Raw genomic sequence first — 16,683 nt, forward strand, 5'->3', positions numbered from 1 at the left:
GCCGCCCTCATTTAATTTCCCCACCATTCCAGGCTTTCCCCTGCCCGCAAGATATTCAAAGAGAGCGTCCAGCTCTCCTCGTTTTTCGACCTTTGCCCAGCTACTCGCACCTCTTCCAATTCCTCAAACCTCAACCCCTTTCCTCTCCCCACCCGCCCAATGTCGGAATCGCAGGCGTCTCGACCTCCTGCTCCACAAGCTCAAAGCCGCGGCGGCGGTGGTCGTCGGCGCGGCCGCGGAGGAGCCCGTCAGTTGGAGCAGTCGGGTACTCCAGATAGTCCCGGACGGGGGCCGAGATCGAGGGGCAGTGGTCCGCGCCGGGGAGGCGGCGGCCGAGGGGGTCGCGGGGGGCATCCCCGCGGTGCTGGGAAGGCTGAGACTGTTGGAGAGGACACAGTAGCTGCCAATGGCCAGCGCTCTTCGGACACCACTGTACAGAGCCAGAAGGAAAGCGTACCCGAGGAGTCGGTGGATGATGCCGATGATGCCGATGATGCAGAGATTTGCTTTATCTGCGCGTCGAAGGTTGAGCACAACTCAATATCTCCATGCAACCATCGCACCTGCCATATCTGCGCCCTGAGGCTGCGCGCGTTGTATAAGAACAAAGCATGCGCACACTGTCGCGTATGTCCCACCCCCAGCTATTTGAGTGAGGCTCATCGCTAATCCACCTTCCAACCAGACCGAAGCTAGTTATGTGGTCTTCACGGATGACCCTGCTAAGCGCTACGAAGAGTTTACGGACGGCGATTTCTCACGGAAGGATGACAATCTCGGTATCAAGTATGAAAAAGACGAGATATTTGAGGATACGGTCTTATTATTGCGTTACAACTGCCCGGATCGGACATGTGACGTGGCTTGCTTGGGATGGCCGGATCTTCACCGTCATGTCAAGACTAAACATGGTAAAGTGATGTGGTATGTGTCATTCACTTCCTTTAGTGGTCTGGACTGTTGCTTATCATTCCTGCAACACTACAGTGATCTATGTACTCGAAATAAGAAAGTCTTCACTCATGAGCATGAGCTCTTTACTGTTGCCGAGTTGCGGAAGCACGAAAGGCATGGCGATGACGTCCCTGGAGCCCTCGACCAGAGTGGTTTCAAAGGCCATCCCGAATGTGGCTTCTGTCGTCAGAGGTTCTATGGGGATGACGAGCTTTACGCACATTGTCGGGATCGCCATGAACGATGCCACATTTGCGATCGACGCTCCACAAACCGCCAACATCAGTACTATATCGACTACAATGCGCTGGAGCATCATTTTGGCCAAGAACATTTCCTCTGTTTGGATAAAGAATGCCTGGAGAAGAAGTTTGTGGTCTTCGAGTCACAGATGGACCTGAAAGCTCATCAGTTAGAGTCTCATCCCAACGGCCTTCCTGGACGAGATGCCCGTGCGGTAGACATGACCGCCTTTGATTACAGAACCCCATATCAGCCTCAGCGAGGGCGTCGTGGTGCTGGCCGTGGGCGAGATCCGAACGCAGAAACAGCCCCATTGTCGACCGTGCAGCCACTGAGGAGAGACGAGATTGCCTATCAGCGACAGATGGCTATCCAAAGCGCGCAGTCTGTCTCGACGCGAAGCTTTGGTGGACAGCTGTCTCGTGACGAAACGCAAACCGTGCGTGCTCCTCCACGATCTTCGGGCCCTACTCCTACTCGAACACCGCCCGCGCCCGCAACGCCCGTTAACGAGCTAGAACACCTCAATATTACATCAGCCACTCCAGAGGATCAAGCCCGCCGTCTTCGGCATACGGCCGTTATCGAGCGCGCTTCAAACCTCCTCGGAAATGACGAGACTAAGTTGAGTGAATTCCGAACCAGAGTCTCCAGCTACCGCACCTCCCACATCTCCGCAACCGAACTCATTGACGCTTTCTTCTCTCTCTTCGACACTTCCAGCTCTGAACTTGGTAAGCTCATCAAAGAGCTTGCAGAGATCTATGAGGATAACACCAAACGGAACTCGTTACTGAAAGCGTGGAACGACTGGCGCGCAATTAACGAAGATTACCCTGCCCTTCCAGGGCCCGGGGGTGTTATCCCAGGCATGTCTCCTGGTACTGTGAACACAAGCGGCACAGGTGGCCGGCGTGTTCTTCGCTTGAAGTCCTCGACAGCCCAGTCCTCCCGCGCCGCTGCTGGTAGAAGCGGATCGTCGTCATCCGCAAGCAACCCTTTCCCTCCTCTCTCGTCCTCATCACGCCCCACTCCTAGACCTACGGCCACCGCCGCTGCGTGGGGCGGCACCGCAATTGCTGCACCGCCTCCAATATCACGAACCTACGCCAACCCATCCTTTCGCTCCACTCCATCGAAACCATCCGGTCCCGTTAATGCTCGTGATGCAGAAGCTTTCCCTTCCTTACCAGCGGCCGCCAAACCAAATGTTCTCATGGCGGGTCTGACACGCGGCACCGTCCGCTGGGACGACCGTCGACCACCGCCGGCAAACGCTTGGGCTTCCTCCGCTGATCCAGGCCCGGGTTCTGCTGAGGAGGACTTTCCAGATCTCTCTGCTGGCACTGGCAAGAAGGGTAAAGGCAAGAAAGGCAAACAAACACTCTATCATTTTGGATGACGACTCCTCGCGACATCTCGGTATATTTAACGACTTTCCCCTCTTTTACTCTTGTGTTATCCGAACGAAGATAGGTGTATGTCCGGTTTAAGCGAGGTGTTATGCGTAAAGGCGACATGTTCATAATATCAGATAGAAAGAAGAAAATTTTCAGAGTCAAACATACCACGCCTCCATCTCAACAATCTGGAGCCATCTCGTTCTCAAATTCCACAAGATTACCGGCCATAGAGGGACTCTCAACTCCCTTCATCGGGTTCTCAGGACTCTCCCTCGAAGTAAATTCAGTCATCGGCCACTCCGCAGTCGACAAAAACGTCGTAGGTGGTTGTGAGATATCTGATTCGGAGTCCAATCCACTAACAACCGGTGGTTCCGACTTATGGCTATCCGCCTCTCCACCCCCTGCAATATCCTCGGCCTCTTCCTGGCCCCCGATATCCTCTAGAACTTCATTAAAACCAGCAATATCCTGATTCGCAGCCGCCATTTGCAAGGTAAACTCATCCTGCAGCCGTTTCAACCACCTCCTGAGTGTCTCGCCCTCCATATTCCCATCCCTCGCCTGAAGAAGCTGCTCCCGCAACGAGAGAATCAATTTCCGCTTGCGAGCAATTGCGAGAGCTTTCGTTTGGCTGTGTCGACGAAGCGAGATACGGTTAAGTTCCTCAGAGACAGCCTGTGCCGTGTCAAGGACACCAGCCGGGAACTCGACCAATTTCGCGAGCGTGAGGCCGTAGAATCGTGTCGCGTTGGGGCCTTCGGTGATCTTGTAATACATTTTCATTTTCGAGGCGTCGGGGGAGATATCGGCCGCTAGATGAAGGGATACGGCACCGGGGCGCTCGGCCATTATAACAGCTAAGTCGTGGAAATGGGTGACGAACCAGACCAGGGCATTGCTCTGCACCAGGGCCTCGGCAATGGCAAGAGCAATGGCGAGACCATCGGTTGTGCTTGTGCCGCGGCCGAGTTCGTCGATTATCACCATGCTCCGGGGCTCGATGTTATGGAGGATGAATGCCATTTCCCGCATTTCGGCGGCGAAGGTGGACACATTTGCTTCCATGTCGTCGGCTGTGGAGACGCGGGCGAAGAGCTGGTGGAAGATGGGGAACGAGGCGTACTCTGCTGGGACAAAGGAGCCAATTTGAGCCATGATAGCCATTAGAGCGAGGGAGCGGATGTATGTCGATTTCCCGCTCATGTTGCACCCCGTTATAATCTGAAATCGAGTCTGTTTTGTTGCGTAGGCGTCGTTGGGAATGAACTTCTTCGCGTGGATTTTCTCCCGGATGGGGTGTCGACCGGATTTGATGGCAAGGGCGTCTGTTAACTCGGGACGTATGTATTCGTTTGTTGTGGCGAGTTGAGCGAAGGCTGCTAGCATATCAAGCATGGCGATGGCTTCGCTAACTTTGAATAGAACGGAGATTTCGGCGCAGACATTCTGGATGAGTTCTTGAATTGTTTTGTCGCTCAGGTTGATCACTTCGTTGTGAGCGTCGGTTATCTTCTGGTTGAGCTTGACGAGATCGAGTGTGTGGCACTCTAAGCGGTTCTTTTTGCGGTAGACATTGATGAAGATATCGGGAAGGGCTCTCGTCTCGGTGGCTGGGAGGCTGATGAAGTACTGACGTGCAGGATCATACTTCAGGTCTAGCCTTAGGTCGTGAGTCTCTGCAAGGCGTCAGATACCTTGAACATGTTATCACAGACGAGATCGTACCCGATAGCTTTGCCACAAGGTCCGCAGCATCTAGGTTGGCTTCCTTGTACGTCTGTCTCGCAACATCCAGCAGACTGTTAACACCAGCCTGGGCCAGAGCAGTCGTTAGCGTGGCCCTCGCATTGTACGCGAAGGCAAGGTACCTTGACGCAGTATATCCGCTGGTTTCGAAGGTCGAGCGGTTTAGTTTGATACGCAACATGCTCGTTCAGAATCGAATCTATCAGCTGCTCAACTGTACAGTGGCCGGCCGGAGCACAGATCTAGTATAGAATTAGTGATCGCACATTTAAGGATACTGAGGAAGCATACATCTCGAATTGCCAGCAGAAGGCTGCTTTGAGCCGTTGCAAGTGCTTTGTAAACCGAGCTGATGGAGGAGACATACGTCTTGAGCATAATGACGTGGTTGACAGATTGTTCCACGTATTGGAAAGTTCGTTTGGTAGGGACGAGGATAAGCTTAACCATTAGCTGGGAGCAAGAAAAGACTGTGATGCGGTCTCACAGATGTCAAAACTTTGTCCGCATCCACGAAGCCTTTCAGAGCTGTGGTTGTGGGTAAGGAGGTGGTCGCTGTATAGAACTGGTCTGCTACGACTCACCTTGTCGTACAGAGAAAAACATCTCCTCCTTGGTCGACAAGTCTTCCACAGCTTCATATCTAGCTATAAGCTCTGGATTTTCGGTTGATGGCTGAAGGATATTGGCCCTAAGGAGTCGAGATCCCATTGGCGTCAGAGTCTCATTTAAAAGACCAAAAAGGTTCTCTTTCGATTTGGCAGTATGGATATTCTGAATCAGCTCCAAGGAAATTATTGTCGAGAGGTCAATTGACATGGTTCCCTGCGAAGGCTCGAACCGGATCCGAAGAGAATGCGAAGTGAAGATTCGATTAAGCTCAAGCTCAACATATTTGAGTACCTGAGGCGTATCAGACTGTAGTCAGCCTCTGCCCCAGACTAGACATACCGCAGCAAAGCAACAAGCGGCAAAGTAGTTTGCTCCAAGGGTAACTTTGATCGAGTCGGCGTCTTTTGCAAAGCCTAATCGTTCCACGTATTCATGTCCGGTTTTCTCCGCCCAGTACCTGCGGTCGAGAAAGGTAAACGTCGTGTCCGGGATATTGGCTTGGATAATATGGAAGATCTTTGAGTCTTTAGCTGCATTCATCAAGAGAATCTCGGTGGGTTCGAAGACGCTGATCTTGGTGATCGTTTTGGCGTAAGTCTGGCTATCGCATATTTGGCAAAGGACAGCCTCTGCGGTTGACAGATTCACAAAGGCAAGCCCAACAGTAGATGAGATTCCACGGGACTCACTGATCGCGCAGACTATATCCTGTGATGCAACGCTCGTGGCGGTAGTAGTTGGCCTACCAGTCCTGTTCAAGGTACTGCTCCGCCTCGATGGAGCGGCGAGGGAATCAGGAGCCGCAAGAGAAGAAGCTCGAGAGAAGATCACAGACATTTTAGCATCAATACTCTGTCTGCTATCGTTGTGATCAACCAAATCATTGATGATGATGGGAAGCAGAGAAACAAGGCGATGGGGGGTTCTTGTTCTATACAACGTCCGAAACGAGTTTAGCGCCATTTCGCGATAAGCCAGCGGAACTTTTTTATGTCGGAGATTTCGCACTTTCTTCAGCGAGCACAAAATGGCTACTCTCCTCCCTCCCCCGAGTAAACGTCAGAAGACGGAGATCGCCGAAAAGGCGCGTCTTCAGCAGGAGATCCAGAGCATTCCTGATGACTTGGGGAGCGTCCGGGTGCAGTTCTTCGACCAAGCAACCGGTTCAGCTACGGGTCCCGCCGTCTCCGTCCCAGTGGCAGATGCGACAGTCAAGAATCTCGAGACGCTTCTCAACACACTACAAGGCAATGTAGGTATGCGCATTGAATGTACATTGTTACTGCTCGGCAGTGCTAAATCTACCTGTGACTTTAGGGCGACGATGAACGAGTACCATACCGATTTACCTACCAGTCCGATAACAAAGACAGCCAAACGATTGATATTTTAGCGGATTTATACCACTCCCTCCTAAAGCCGGGATTGAAGACAACAGAAGATACGGTACATTTGTACTTCACGCCACAAGCTGTGTTTCGTGTAAAGGCTGTTTCAAGATGCTCTGCCTCCATTGCTGGACACGGGGAGGCTATCCTCGCAACGTCATTCTCGCCCATTTCTTCCTCCACAATGGTCACCGGTAGCGGAGACTCGACCGCCCGGATATGGGACTGCGACACTGGAACACCATTACACACCCTGAAGGGACACACAAGCTGGGTGTTAGCTGTCAGCTACTCACCCAATGGAATGATGATCGCGACAGGAAGCATGGACAACACCGTACGGATATGGGATGCAAAGAAAGGTCAAGCGCTTGGAGCTCCGCTGAAAGGACACTCAAAATGGATCACCAGTCTAGCCTGGGAACCGTACCATCTTCAACAGCAAGGAAGCCCCCGCTTAGCCTCTGCGTCAAAAGACTCTACAGTCCGCATTTGGGACGTGATCTCGAAACGAGCCGATATCGTCCTTTCAGGACACAAAGGCTCAGTAAACTGCGTGCGATGGGGTGGGACGGGCAAAATCTACACATCCTCCCACGATAGGTCGATTAAAATATGGAACTCGCAGACAGGAACCCTCATCCAGACATTATCCGCCCACGCGCACCGCGTCAACCACCTCGCCCTCTCCACAGACTTCGTCCTCAGAACTGCCTACCACGACCACACGGGGAAAGTCCCCGAATCCGACGCGGAGAAGGTCGCAGCGGCTAAGAAACGCTTCGAGCAAGCAGCCACAATAAACAACAAGATCGTCGAGAAACTCGTTTCCGCGAGCGACGACTTCACCATGTACCTCTGGGACCCGGAGAGCCCCAGCAAGCCCGTTGCGCGGCTCCTCGGTCACCAGAAGGAGGTTAACCATGTGACATTCTCTCCGGATATGGCCTACATCGCCTCCGCGGGGTTTGACAACCACGTCAAGCTGTGGAACGGACGTGACGGGAAGTAAGTTGAAGTTGCCCTGACAACAACCCATAACACCACCCCCCTTCTCTCTCTGTCTCTACCAGGAACTAAGTAAACTATGTGTATAGATTCATTGCTACTCTCCGCGGACACGTGGGCGCAGTCTACCAATGCTGTTTCTCGGCTGATTCGCGCTTGCTAGTCTCCTCGTCAAAGGATACAACACTGAAAGTGTGGAACGTCCGGACGGGGAAGCTATCTATGGACCTACCGGGCCATAAAGATGAGGTATTTGCCGTAGATTGGAGCCCTGATGGACAAAAAGTTAGCAGCGGGGGGAAGGATAAGGCTGTCCGGATATGGAGGAATTAAGTACGAAGATACGAAGATGTCTTGACTCAAATATTGTTCAATTATTCTTGGACACCATCGGGAGCAGTAGGCTATAGGAGTAGCCTAGCGGGGTTTTGTCGAAGTTCTTCGGAATCGCTTCCCTTGTCAGGAACAGGGCCGATGAGCTTGGACTGATGCAACGGACAAGGATTCACGGAGTCAGATCTAATGAAATCTAGCCGCAAGTATACGCTCGATCAAGAGACACATTATATATACACAACTCGAAAGCAAACCCCCTTGCCTTCTCCCACCAACTACATTACCGCGAACAGTAATAGCGATCAGCAAAACCCATAGAGTGTGATGGATCGTTTAGGTGTACTGCCAGGTGTTCCCAGTCTCGTTAGATGGCACAGCAATAGCCGAGAATCCAAGGCAATCAGCAACATTGCCAGAGGGTACAGTGGCATTCTTCAGAGCAGCGAACACCTGCCAGTTCTCGTCCTCCGTCGGGCAAGCCATGAACCCAGATGCACCCCAGCCGGTGTAATTGTAGTGGCCGAAAGGCTGGTTGGGCGCGCCGGGAACGTATGCGAAAGGCCCGTACGAGGAGCCCGGCGGTATGTAGGCTGAGTGCGCCTGGGTGAACTTTAGGGCACCTTCAGGGGAGACGTAGATTTGTTGGCCGCCAGGGACAACGACGCTCTGGGGTTACCGTTAGTGAGAAGCTGGCTTTGGGGGTTAAGAGGGGACGAGGATGTACCAAAGCAGCTCCGCTGCCAGCGAGGACGGTCTTATCGCCTGGAGGGCAGTCGGAGGGGAGGGGGCAGTAGGTTGCGGGGGAGCCACCAAGCCAGAAGGATTGACCTGCGGCATTCATAGGGAGGAAATGGATGGGAGAGGCAGAGCGGGCGGCCATGACAGTGAAAGCTGCCGGGTGTTCTGGTGCTGGCCGGGTGGATGGGACAGCAGCCGCCAGCAGGGGAAGGAGAAGGGCCGAAGTAAGTTCGAGCTTCATGGTGGGTGTGTTCTTGGTGGCAGGAAATGATAGAATTGGTAGTGAGTGATGGAGGCCCTTGTTGAACAGGAACGAACGGAAGTCTTTATACCCAGTACTACTGCCGATCACAAGACAGGGTGGTTCGCCTCCAGAGTCTCACCCATGCCTTCTCTGAAAGTGTGCAAAACGGCATGGGAGGGAGAACGATACGGCCGAAGCCACACGGGGGACGAGTCGGAGGTCCACGAAGCAAAGAGATGACGTCGATCAGAGAGAGGGGAAAGAGAATGTCTCGGAAAAGTGAGACATGTTGACTGCCCCGGCGGAGCCGTTGTTGGAGCCGTGGAAGCAAGGAAACAAGCCCGCGAAGGAACAACAGACGATCGATCGTGAGCAGAAACCGCCGTGGCGCTTCTTGTTGGTTTCTCACAGTCGTCGTCCGCCTCTTCCAAGTTCCAACCGAGCCTCCTCCATCGCCCTGCCACATTCCAGCACAAGCCCACCAAGCATGGGAACCAAAGGGCTTGAAGAACCTAATTTGCAGCCCGCAGATCGCGGACTGATAATCTCGCTGAATGGAGCTTGGTTGGTCCGGGACTCGGTCCCCTCCTGATTCGTCTCGATACGAGCCGTGGGAGGTGACATTCTGGCCCAAACTCACAGCGGACAATTACTATTCTTAGGATCCCTGGGATGGTCGATGGGGAATCATCCAGTGAGTCGATTTTCAATCAAATTCCAGTCAACTACTTTTGCTCCCGAACTTCAAGCCACCCGGAACAAAATCAATCTGGGAAGACATAGCATAACCAAAGGAATGTAGCCCAAGCGAACCCCAACCCAGCCAAGGACCCAATAACACCAAAAACCGAAACACCGCACTGTCACATGAAGAATCCGCGCACCAGCAGATGGCACCATAAATTGATAATCGTTTGCCGCATCTCCTCAGCAAGGGCTTCTCAAAGGAAGCTCAATCCTTAAAATTCGCCAGCCCCATCCTCCTCCTCGTCGCTGTGGCGGCCACGAGAGCCCTGGCCTCGAACACCATCCTTCCGGATCGGAATCTTGATTCCTTGGAGTGCAAAGCATTTGCTCAATGCTGTGCTTTCAATGACACCTGGGAATTTCTTCGCAGAGAACACCTGGAAGGGTTCTGAGAAGACTGTGGCAAGGATCGGTGCGGATCCTTTGTTTATCACCTCCATAACTTTTTGCGGGTCGTTCATGTCGTTAATCGCCCTGCCGACATTGGCGAAGCTGAATTTCAGACTGCTCGAGGTCAGCACGCGAAAGCAAGAGTGAAGAAAGACGGGTTTAGTCTCACCGGAAACATCCCTCTGTTCGCACACTGAGGTCTTGTAATATGAACCACACGCCAATCTTGTTATCCGGGTCACACAGACGGAAGGCACTGGCACTCAGACATCCAATAAGGTTACGCGTGAACATGCCTCCGGGCCCAGAGGCTACGGGTTGAGCGCCCGTCACATTGGCTGGTTGAGGCATGCCACCCCCTGGATAGTACTGTGGTGGGTAGTACTGTGCTTGTGGGTTGCCATACGGATACTGCATTTGGGGATTGCCGCCGTAGTAGTTGCTATTCACTGAATATCCAACAGCTTGGTTATAGGCGCTTTGCGGATAGGTTGACGAATACTCGGGGGAGGTGGGGTGCGGAGGGGGTGGGTATGACGAAGACATTGCCGTTGAAATAGAAGGGGACGTGGCCGAGTGCTTCACAAGATTGACTTCGTGTGATCCATCAGCACTCCAAAGATCCGCCATGATAACGTAATAAGTTATGTCCATTTCACTATCATGCGAGTCAGCGACCGGAGAAATTAGATGAGCAGCCACGCAAATACTTGATATCAATCTCTTTGTCGGTTTGTGCATCTTTTACAATCAGGCGGATGCATGGGGGAGGGGTGATTGGTCTCCGATCCTGAAGAAAGTCAGCGCCGAAATATCAGCAACCACAAGTACCGGATGCCACCAACCTTGTCGCCGAAGCCACACATTCGGGCACGGATAGGCTGCTGCACAACCTGCAAAGCCCAGACGCGGCCGTCATGGACCGTCGAGACAGGTGCCGCATGATTAGTTGGAGAAACCATGCTTCCGGGTACGGGTCCTGCGGCTCCAGGATACACGGTAGATTGCGGATGAATTCGGTCCATGGAAAGCGGTGGTGGCGGTGGAGGATGTGCTATGTGGGCTCGATTCTCGACAGCGAACATAGCCGTGAAGTGACCACGGCTAGATATTGAACGATAGGACGGCGCTTCTTGCTTTTCCACAGGCGAATATGCGATACAGACACAAGATACCACGTAGAGTTTGAAAAACCAAAGTTCGACAGTCGTTCGAGAACAAATAAGTGTAGCGTTTCGCGCAAGCGAGATTTACGAGACCTTAAGCTTCAGGCGTCGATTGTCGCCGACTTGAATGCTATTACAGTGATGAATAGCAGAAAATATTAGATACGGCGCTGAGTCCTTAACAGCCCGTTTGGAGTTTGAATTCCCTCGGTCTGGGAGCAATGAAAATTTTAGTGAGAGGGTGGCGAAGGAGGGGTGACGACCCTAAGCGAGTTTCTGATCGCGACACAAGGGCCTAAAAGTTTGCAGATTAGATAGACACGACAAGAAGTGAAATGATGAGACCGTTGGAACACACACAATCTAATTTGTCGATAGGATGCGCAATTCAAGCTCCCAGAGAGCTACCGGGGATCGTCCTCCAAAGTGAGCCGCGGGAGCTGTCAAGCGCGGGAGATTTGCTGAATCCACGGATCCAGCACCAAAGGTTCACGACGTCCAGACTAGGTGAAATTCGGGGTGACACGAGGAAGCCACATGCGGATTCAAGGAAGAAGGATCTGCACGTTGGCGAGCAATTTGGCGAACCGTACAGGATGAACTCGATGAGGTGAGTTGGTGAAAGAAGAAGTCGACGAGAGAGCGAGGATGGATGGTTGAAAGAACTTGGGGGAAAAGAGCAGAGCAGGCGGAGTCACGGGCGGGCCTCGTCTGATGAGCTCATCGCCTGGGGTCTCATCGATTCATCAGTTTTCGGTCTTTTGCTTTCACGTCTTGGCCCTAAAGAAATTGAAAGAGGAATCTTCTGCAAATTGACAAGCTCTTCGCATTCAAGTCTTGTTTCTCTTATTTGTCTGGTGGCTTCTGCCCCGGCACCGGCCATCCGAACCGCGCTCAGGAACCATCTCTAAGAGTTTCAACCACTTTTTTTTTTTTTACGAAGTGCGTGCTGACTCCTGTACTCGATTGCTCGACCTCCTCCTTCTCAAAGCGAAGCAGACCCCCTTTTCAAACGCAGGATTCTCTCGCATCGAAGCCTCGGGCTCTTCCGGCGCAGGAACCTAGCGACCCAGACTGTCGGGATCAGACTCCTCCCGAAAACGGAAGGCGCCTGGCGAGGCTGGGCCTAAAGGTGACAGGTCAGGGAAGGTGCGACCTGTTTGTTGCAGGGAAACGGGGGCGAAGGATCGCTCCTGCCGCAGTGGGGAAAGTCTGTCTTGCCCAAACTTCCCAATAAAGTGACGAAGAGCTTTCCGCAAACAACACTCTCAGCCTCCCCCATGGTCAAACAAACCTTTCTGTTCTCGGTCTTCTGCCAGAGGTGTTCTGCTTTTTTCCCACTCTCGCGATAAGAGTCTCTGACGTCACCGCATTGGTACGGTCTCGGTCACGTGCTATTTACCTGAGGGCCACGATCTGCAAATACATTTACTTCACATCTCCTTTGCATTTAGCCCTCCCTCTTGTAGCACCATTCAATGCTGTCAAACGGGTCTAAAAGACCTAAGATAGTCGCCAATAACTATACCCAACGGCGGGCGTGGCACGAATTTGGATTCTAACGTTGAATTAGAATCGACTCCCTCGCCTGGCGAGGAAAAGAAGTGGACGCTCAAACCTGGCCTTTTGCATCCTGGTCCTTCCCGGGGAATATATTCCTCCACCCGTGGACGGAGTTAGGAGAAGATCCGACGGCTGCGCAAGAAACTCCGACTCCGCCATCTACCGTCTTGCAGAATCCCACTGTACTGGAGTGGAAATTGCGTTTGCCTCTGTTTGCTTCCCGCTGTACGCGACTCAGTGGCTTCCATCTTCGCAGAGTATAATTCAAGTGCATCGAGAATGGAGAAGTGCTAGAACTCACGTACCTATGTCCAAAGCACTCCATAGTGTAATCAATATTGATATCAATAAGCATAACATGCCCCGAACTAGAAGCGAAACCTTGTACTCGTCGCTTAAAGCTGCGCTGACTGAGGGCGACTATATACGTCCGTTAAAAGTCCGGAGCAATCTGACCAGGTAATTGGGGATAAATAGTCACTGCATTCTCCGTACTCCTTTCGAATCCTAAAAGCCCGTCCTCCTACTTACCTTCTGAAGGGTAGCCCGGTATACTTAACCCTAGGTAGACCTTCCCCAACATCCCGATTCACAGGGCGGCTTACTAGAACTTATTCTACTTACCTTCCATCAAGATTTATACCCTCCTACAAACGCCTCCAAAATGTCGCTCGCCAAACTCCCATCCTGGACGCCTCCCCCGGACCTGCTAGGCATCGTGGTCGCCCGATACAACGAACCACTCGACCAATGGGCTGACTTGGCGCCTAATGTTTATTTATACGCCAAATACGACACGCCCCAAGCCAACGACACCGTTCCACACAGTTCATTCCGCTCCTACGAGCTGCTCCCCAACTTGGGTCGCGAGGGCCAAACATACTGCTACCACCTATATACGAATTACGATGACCTACAGCCGATAATGATCTTCTCTCAAGCCGACCCCTTCGACCTTATCGCTCCGGAAACAAACACAACCCAGCAAATGGTCGAACAGGCACTCGCACCCCCAGAACCGGACTTCTACCCGGTCACGGTCTTTAACTACGATCTTGTGCATAACCTCTCGGATTGGGAGAAGATCAACTGGACGGACCCGGCGGAGGCGTACTGGATTACGCCTAGCCAGCTTGCAACGCTTACCTACTCGCCTTATCCGATGTCCGTGTTTTGGAGGCACTTGTTTCACGAGGAGCATCCGGACGTGGTTACAGCGTTGCATGGCGGTACTTTCGCTGTGAGACGGGAAGCCATCTTGAGGCATCCGAGGGATTTCTATAAGCGGTGTCTGGATGAATTTGCGTATGCTGGGCAAAACGCGACAAATCCGGAGGTTGGACATTTTATGGAGAGGTCATGGTTGGCGGTTTGGGATAGGAAGTTTTGGTTGTGGAATGAGACTAATGGCTCTCCTAGAGGTTGAAACAGGAGGTAGTTATTAAGTGTCCGGCTTGATGAGAGATAGTGCTGCATCTCATGTTGTAAGTTGTCCTCAAAGCGACCCTGCGTAGGTGATAAATCTCTGGTTGCCACATTGACGGTCAACGATTATACGTTGTGCGTTATCTTGGCATAGCATCATCATCGCGAGCGCCGTATAGAAGGCTGGAGTTCATCCTGGCGGTTCTTAGAACGCGGACGTTGGGAGAGCATAAATAATGTACCTAGGGATAGGAATCGGGTCGTAGAAGTGTCGAAAGTTGAATAAAAAAGTTGTGGGGAACTAGAATGAGCCGGTTAATTGAGCACAAAGAGAGAGCATGCGTATTTGCCCCATATTTGTTCCGTCCCTTGGCAGCGTAGGGGCCTGGGTGGTAGCTACTTTCTGCGGGATATCTTCTTCGGGATATCGACAAACGCGAGAGAAAAGGTCGGCGCTGTTGGAAGAAGAACGCGAGAAGGGAGAAGGAAGATAGCTCAGGCCGGACAGGCGTCGCAGGGCACCATGGAACGGGAAATGAATAGGTTACTTGGCCTGGTTTTGTCCTGGTGATTCGACAAGAGGCCCAACATTGGTATGGGCGGATACGCCGAAAGCAGGTCTCGGGACTCAGAAGGCCAAAGGGTCCGAGAATCTGCCTGGAAAGACGCGAGGACACAGAGAAGTACATCCGACCCTGAGGAACCTTGGAAGCGACATAAGGTTTCCCTAATCGGGCAAAAACTCATCACTGCCCAATCCGACAAACAAAGAAGACCCTCCCTCAAAGGAACACGCAGGATCGGAATGGATAGCTTGCACTCATGGTCTCACCCAGTCCTGGGAAAAGTCCTGGGGAAATCGTGCAGTAGGTTGAGAAGTGGTACTGCGACCTCACACCGCAACCTCGCGAGCCCCGTACCGGGAAAGATCGCAGCCTTATGTATGTATGGAGGGTTGGACGCACAGCCCCGATGGGGTAAATCGGACAAAGGAGTTTCGGGCCTCGCCGATCGGACCGAATGACGGGAACTGCAATTCCCCAAAGAGTTCACAATTTCCGTGTTTGGTAACCATGATCTGCACTAGTAGACATCGTCTCCTTCTTTCTCCCGATAAGGAGATCGCCTGAGGCGTCCACGGGTGAAATTTCGGGTCGAAGTCGGCACGAAAAACTCTGTTTTGGGGACGCCTGAGGGAATCATACTTCACTGCAGCGACCCAGGAATCTATCACAGACGATCGCCCATAACACTCTTTTGCGTTCGATAAGTCGATGTCCAGGAGTCAATAGACGACAAACAGATTTGCTATCTGAGAAAATTGATTTTGGAGGCCTGAGGTTGCGGCCAGGTCACAGGCTGATGCAATGCAGATCATTGATACGCGGCTGACTCTCGGCCTCTGAGTTGTCCTGCCGTCCATGTGAACATAAAAAGTAAAACCACGCACGGATACAATCACACAAAGAGGGGAAGCTAAAAACATCTGGATTTTCATCGGGGTATCTGTCGTCGAAAGGTCGAAGCGTGACTTAATGCTCTTGTTCGGATGATGAGCTTCGAATGCATCTCACGGGAGAGAATACGAACACAGACTCGACACATCCGGTTCCAGGCCGCCTCCTGAGGAGCTCCGAGCACACCATGACAGGGTAGGGTCCTGAATCGACACAAGACCGTAGGGGCGACCTCAATAATCATGGGCCATCGGCTGATCTCGAGCCCGGCACTTTGCGATCCTGAATCGTCAACGGATCTTCGATCGATGGACCTGTTACCGACAATGGTGGGCACCTCTTTCGGCAAGAAGGGGTATAGTATGAGATCGTTGCACTATCGAACGGTTAACGGGTCTCACTCCGCGTGTTTGAGACTTTAGTTTTCTTTGGAAGGAAACCGGCCATTAATAACAGAGCGTCAGGGAGAAAAGAGACAAATCGTAGCTTCTTTTTCTTACTTTGGACAATTTCCCCCCTTTTTGTACATCGAGAGATATGTGATGGTGTGTCGTGAAATGACTTTTTTTTTTTTTTCAGCCATAGTTATAGTTAGCATCGTCCAGCTGACAAGGGGACGACCTGGGGAGAAAGCTGGCATCCGAAGAGGAAGGGCTGATTTCCTTGAATGGGATTATGGTGAAGATGGATGGGTTGGAATTCAGGCCAACATTCCTGTCAGTGTGAGATTGGTTGGCTTTGCCATTCCCACACGTAGAATGCCGTTTCGAAGGTCATAACCCTCGTTAATGTGCTTCGGGGCCTCGCCACATCGCCTGGAATCGAGTTGTAAGCGAGCCCCAACAGAACATACCCTTGCGGGTGCATCGGTCTCCAAAACGCGTGACGCTGACTACCAGGCTGTGTGGTCAGCACTGTGGGATGATGCAGTGAGCTGGGAACGAGCCAACCCTTGTTCATGTTGGATCCAGCCTGAGCACAGCGGGGCCATCAGATTTGGCTATTGTTGTGGGATTCGGGGGGACCGAGAAAAGCTGGCGTCAGCGAGCATGAGAACTATGTCGGAGAAAATCTGCCAACGAATGATAGACAATGGAGTCCTGCACGATGGATATCGTGGGTCACTCTCCAGCGGCCACATTTCCCTCTTTGGAAGCTGGGATATATCAACCGACTATCTGCCTGCCTGTCCTCGATAGTCCAGGGGCCATGCACGTCGGTCGGTGAAGTGATTGTGTCCTCTGCTGAATGGATCGACTG

At 52.3% G+C, this 16,683-nt stretch overlaps 7 protein-coding genes across 7 annotated transcripts; 3 read left to right on the top strand and 4 right to left on the bottom strand.

Moving 5' to 3' along the window:
* Window positions 1–9: 9 nt before the first annotated feature.
* On the top strand, window positions 10–2,823 carry BJX67DRAFT_349127 (E3 ubiquitin-protein ligase HEL2). Its single transcript, XM_071028722.1, has 3 exons — window positions 10–627; window positions 686–924; window positions 988–2,823. Exons 1-3 carry the CDS (start codon window positions 160–162, stop codon window positions 2,597–2,599), a joined length of 2,319 nt encoding a protein of 772 aa, XP_070887732.1. The 5' UTR covers window positions 10–159; the 3' UTR covers window positions 2,600–2,823.
* BJX67DRAFT_379703 (MutS family protein MSH4) lies at window positions 2,778–5,798 on the bottom strand (the record flags this gene model as incomplete). Its single annotated transcript, XM_071032639.1, has 7 exons — window positions 2,778–4,279; window positions 4,329–4,416; window positions 4,472–4,591; window positions 4,641–4,790; window positions 4,837–4,877; window positions 4,934–5,252; window positions 5,301–5,798. 7 exons carry the CDS (start codon window positions 5,796–5,798, stop codon window positions 2,778–2,780), a joined length of 2,718 nt encoding a protein of 905 aa, XP_070887733.1.
* Window positions 5,799–5,988: 190 nt separating this feature from the next.
* BJX67DRAFT_379704 (WD40 repeat domain-containing protein) lies at window positions 5,989–7,690 on the top strand (the record flags this gene model as incomplete). Its single annotated transcript, XM_071032640.1, has 3 exons — window positions 5,989–6,213; window positions 6,279–7,357; window positions 7,447–7,690. 3 exons carry the CDS (start codon window positions 5,989–5,991, stop codon window positions 7,688–7,690), a joined length of 1,548 nt encoding a protein of 515 aa, XP_070887734.1.
* A 3-nt stretch (window positions 7,691–7,693) lies between these two features.
* BJX67DRAFT_36413 (putative IgE binding protein) lies at window positions 7,694–8,876 on the bottom strand. Its single transcript, XM_071030152.1, has 2 exons — window positions 8,418–8,876; window positions 7,694–8,359 (listed from the first exon to the last, which is right to left on the bottom strand). Exons 1-2 carry the CDS (start codon window positions 8,670–8,672, stop codon window positions 8,027–8,029), a joined length of 588 nt encoding a protein of 195 aa, XP_070887735.1. The 5' UTR covers window positions 8,673–8,876; the 3' UTR covers window positions 7,694–8,026.
* Window positions 8,877–9,312: 436 nt separating this feature from the next.
* On the bottom strand, window positions 9,313–11,252 carry BJX67DRAFT_36466 (velvet factor family protein). Its single transcript, XM_071030216.1, has 4 exons — window positions 10,658–11,252; window positions 10,523–10,602; window positions 9,982–10,470; window positions 9,313–9,926 (listed from the first exon to the last, which is right to left on the bottom strand). The coding sequence occupies exons 1-4, from the start codon at window positions 10,895–10,897 to the stop codon at window positions 9,635–9,637; spliced, it is 1,101 nt and encodes a 366-aa protein (XP_070887736.1). The 5' UTR covers window positions 10,898–11,252; the 3' UTR covers window positions 9,313–9,634.
* A 1,777-nt stretch (window positions 11,253–13,029) lies between these two features.
* On the top strand, window positions 13,030–14,088 carry BJX67DRAFT_36521 (uncharacterized protein). The gene has a single exon (XM_071030253.1). It carries the CDS (start codon window positions 13,206–13,208, stop codon window positions 13,965–13,967), a length of 762 nt encoding a protein of 253 aa, XP_070887737.1. The 5' UTR covers window positions 13,030–13,205; the 3' UTR covers window positions 13,968–14,088.
* A 1,085-nt stretch (window positions 14,089–15,173) lies between these two features.
* Window positions 15,174–15,976, bottom strand: BJX67DRAFT_36516 (uncharacterized protein). Its single transcript, XM_071030249.1, has 3 exons — window positions 15,924–15,976; window positions 15,557–15,849; window positions 15,174–15,506 (listed from the first exon to the last, which is right to left on the bottom strand). The coding sequence occupies exons 2-3, from the start codon at window positions 15,665–15,667 to the stop codon at window positions 15,252–15,254; spliced, it is 366 nt and encodes a 121-aa protein (XP_070887738.1). The 5' UTR covers window positions 15,668–15,849; window positions 15,924–15,976; the 3' UTR covers window positions 15,174–15,251.
* Between the last annotated feature and the right edge of the window lie 707 nt (window positions 15,977–16,683).

This window comes from Aspergillus lucknowensis, assembly GCF_044049455.1.
Source record: "Aspergillus lucknowensis strain CBS 449.75 chromosome Unknown BJX67scaffold_12, whole genome shotgun sequence".
NCBI classification, from domain to species: Eukaryota; Fungi; Ascomycota; class Eurotiomycetes; order Eurotiales; family Aspergillaceae; genus Aspergillus; species Aspergillus lucknowensis.

Coding starts and splice junctions, on each gene's coding strand:
- BJX67DRAFT_349127 (XM_071028722.1), top strand. CDS start 160: ATGTCGGAATCGCAGGCGTCTCGACCTCCTGCTCCACAAGCTCAAAGC. Junction 628..685: donor AAGCATGCGCACACTGTCGC/GTATGTCCCACC, acceptor CCTTCCAACCAG/ACCGAAGCTAGTTATGTGGT. Junction 925..987: donor AAACATGGTAAAGTGATGTG/GTATGTGTCATT, acceptor GCAACACTACAG/TGATCTATGTACTCGAAATA.
- BJX67DRAFT_36413 (XM_071030152.1), bottom strand. CDS start 8,672: ATGAAGCTCGAACTTACTTCGGCCCTTCTCCTTCCCCTGCTGGCGGCT. Junction 8,360..8,417: donor CTGGCAGCGGAGCTGCTTTG/GTACATCCTCGT, acceptor CGGTAACCCCAG/AGCGTCGTTGTCCCTGGCGG.
- BJX67DRAFT_36466 (XM_071030216.1), bottom strand. CDS start 10,897: ATGTTCGCTGTCGAGAATCGAGCCCACATAGCACATCCTCCACCGCCA. Junction 10,471..10,522: donor GACAAAGAGATTGATATCAA/GTATTTGCGTGG, acceptor CTCGCATGATAG/TGAAATGGACATAACTTATT. Junction 9,927..9,981: donor CGAACAGAGGGATGTTTCCG/GTGAGACTAAAC, acceptor GACCTCGAGCAG/TCTGAAATTCAGCTTCGCCA.
- BJX67DRAFT_36521 (XM_071030253.1), top strand. CDS start 13,206: ATGTCGCTCGCCAAACTCCCATCCTGGACGCCTCCCCCGGACCTGCTA.
- BJX67DRAFT_36516 (XM_071030249.1), bottom strand. CDS start 15,667: ATGATTATTGAGGTCGCCCCTACGGTCTTGTGTCGATTCAGGACCCTA. Junction 15,507..15,556: donor ACCGGATGTGTCGAGTCTGT/GTTCGTATTCTC, acceptor CATCCGAACAAG/AGCATTAAGTCACGCTTCGA.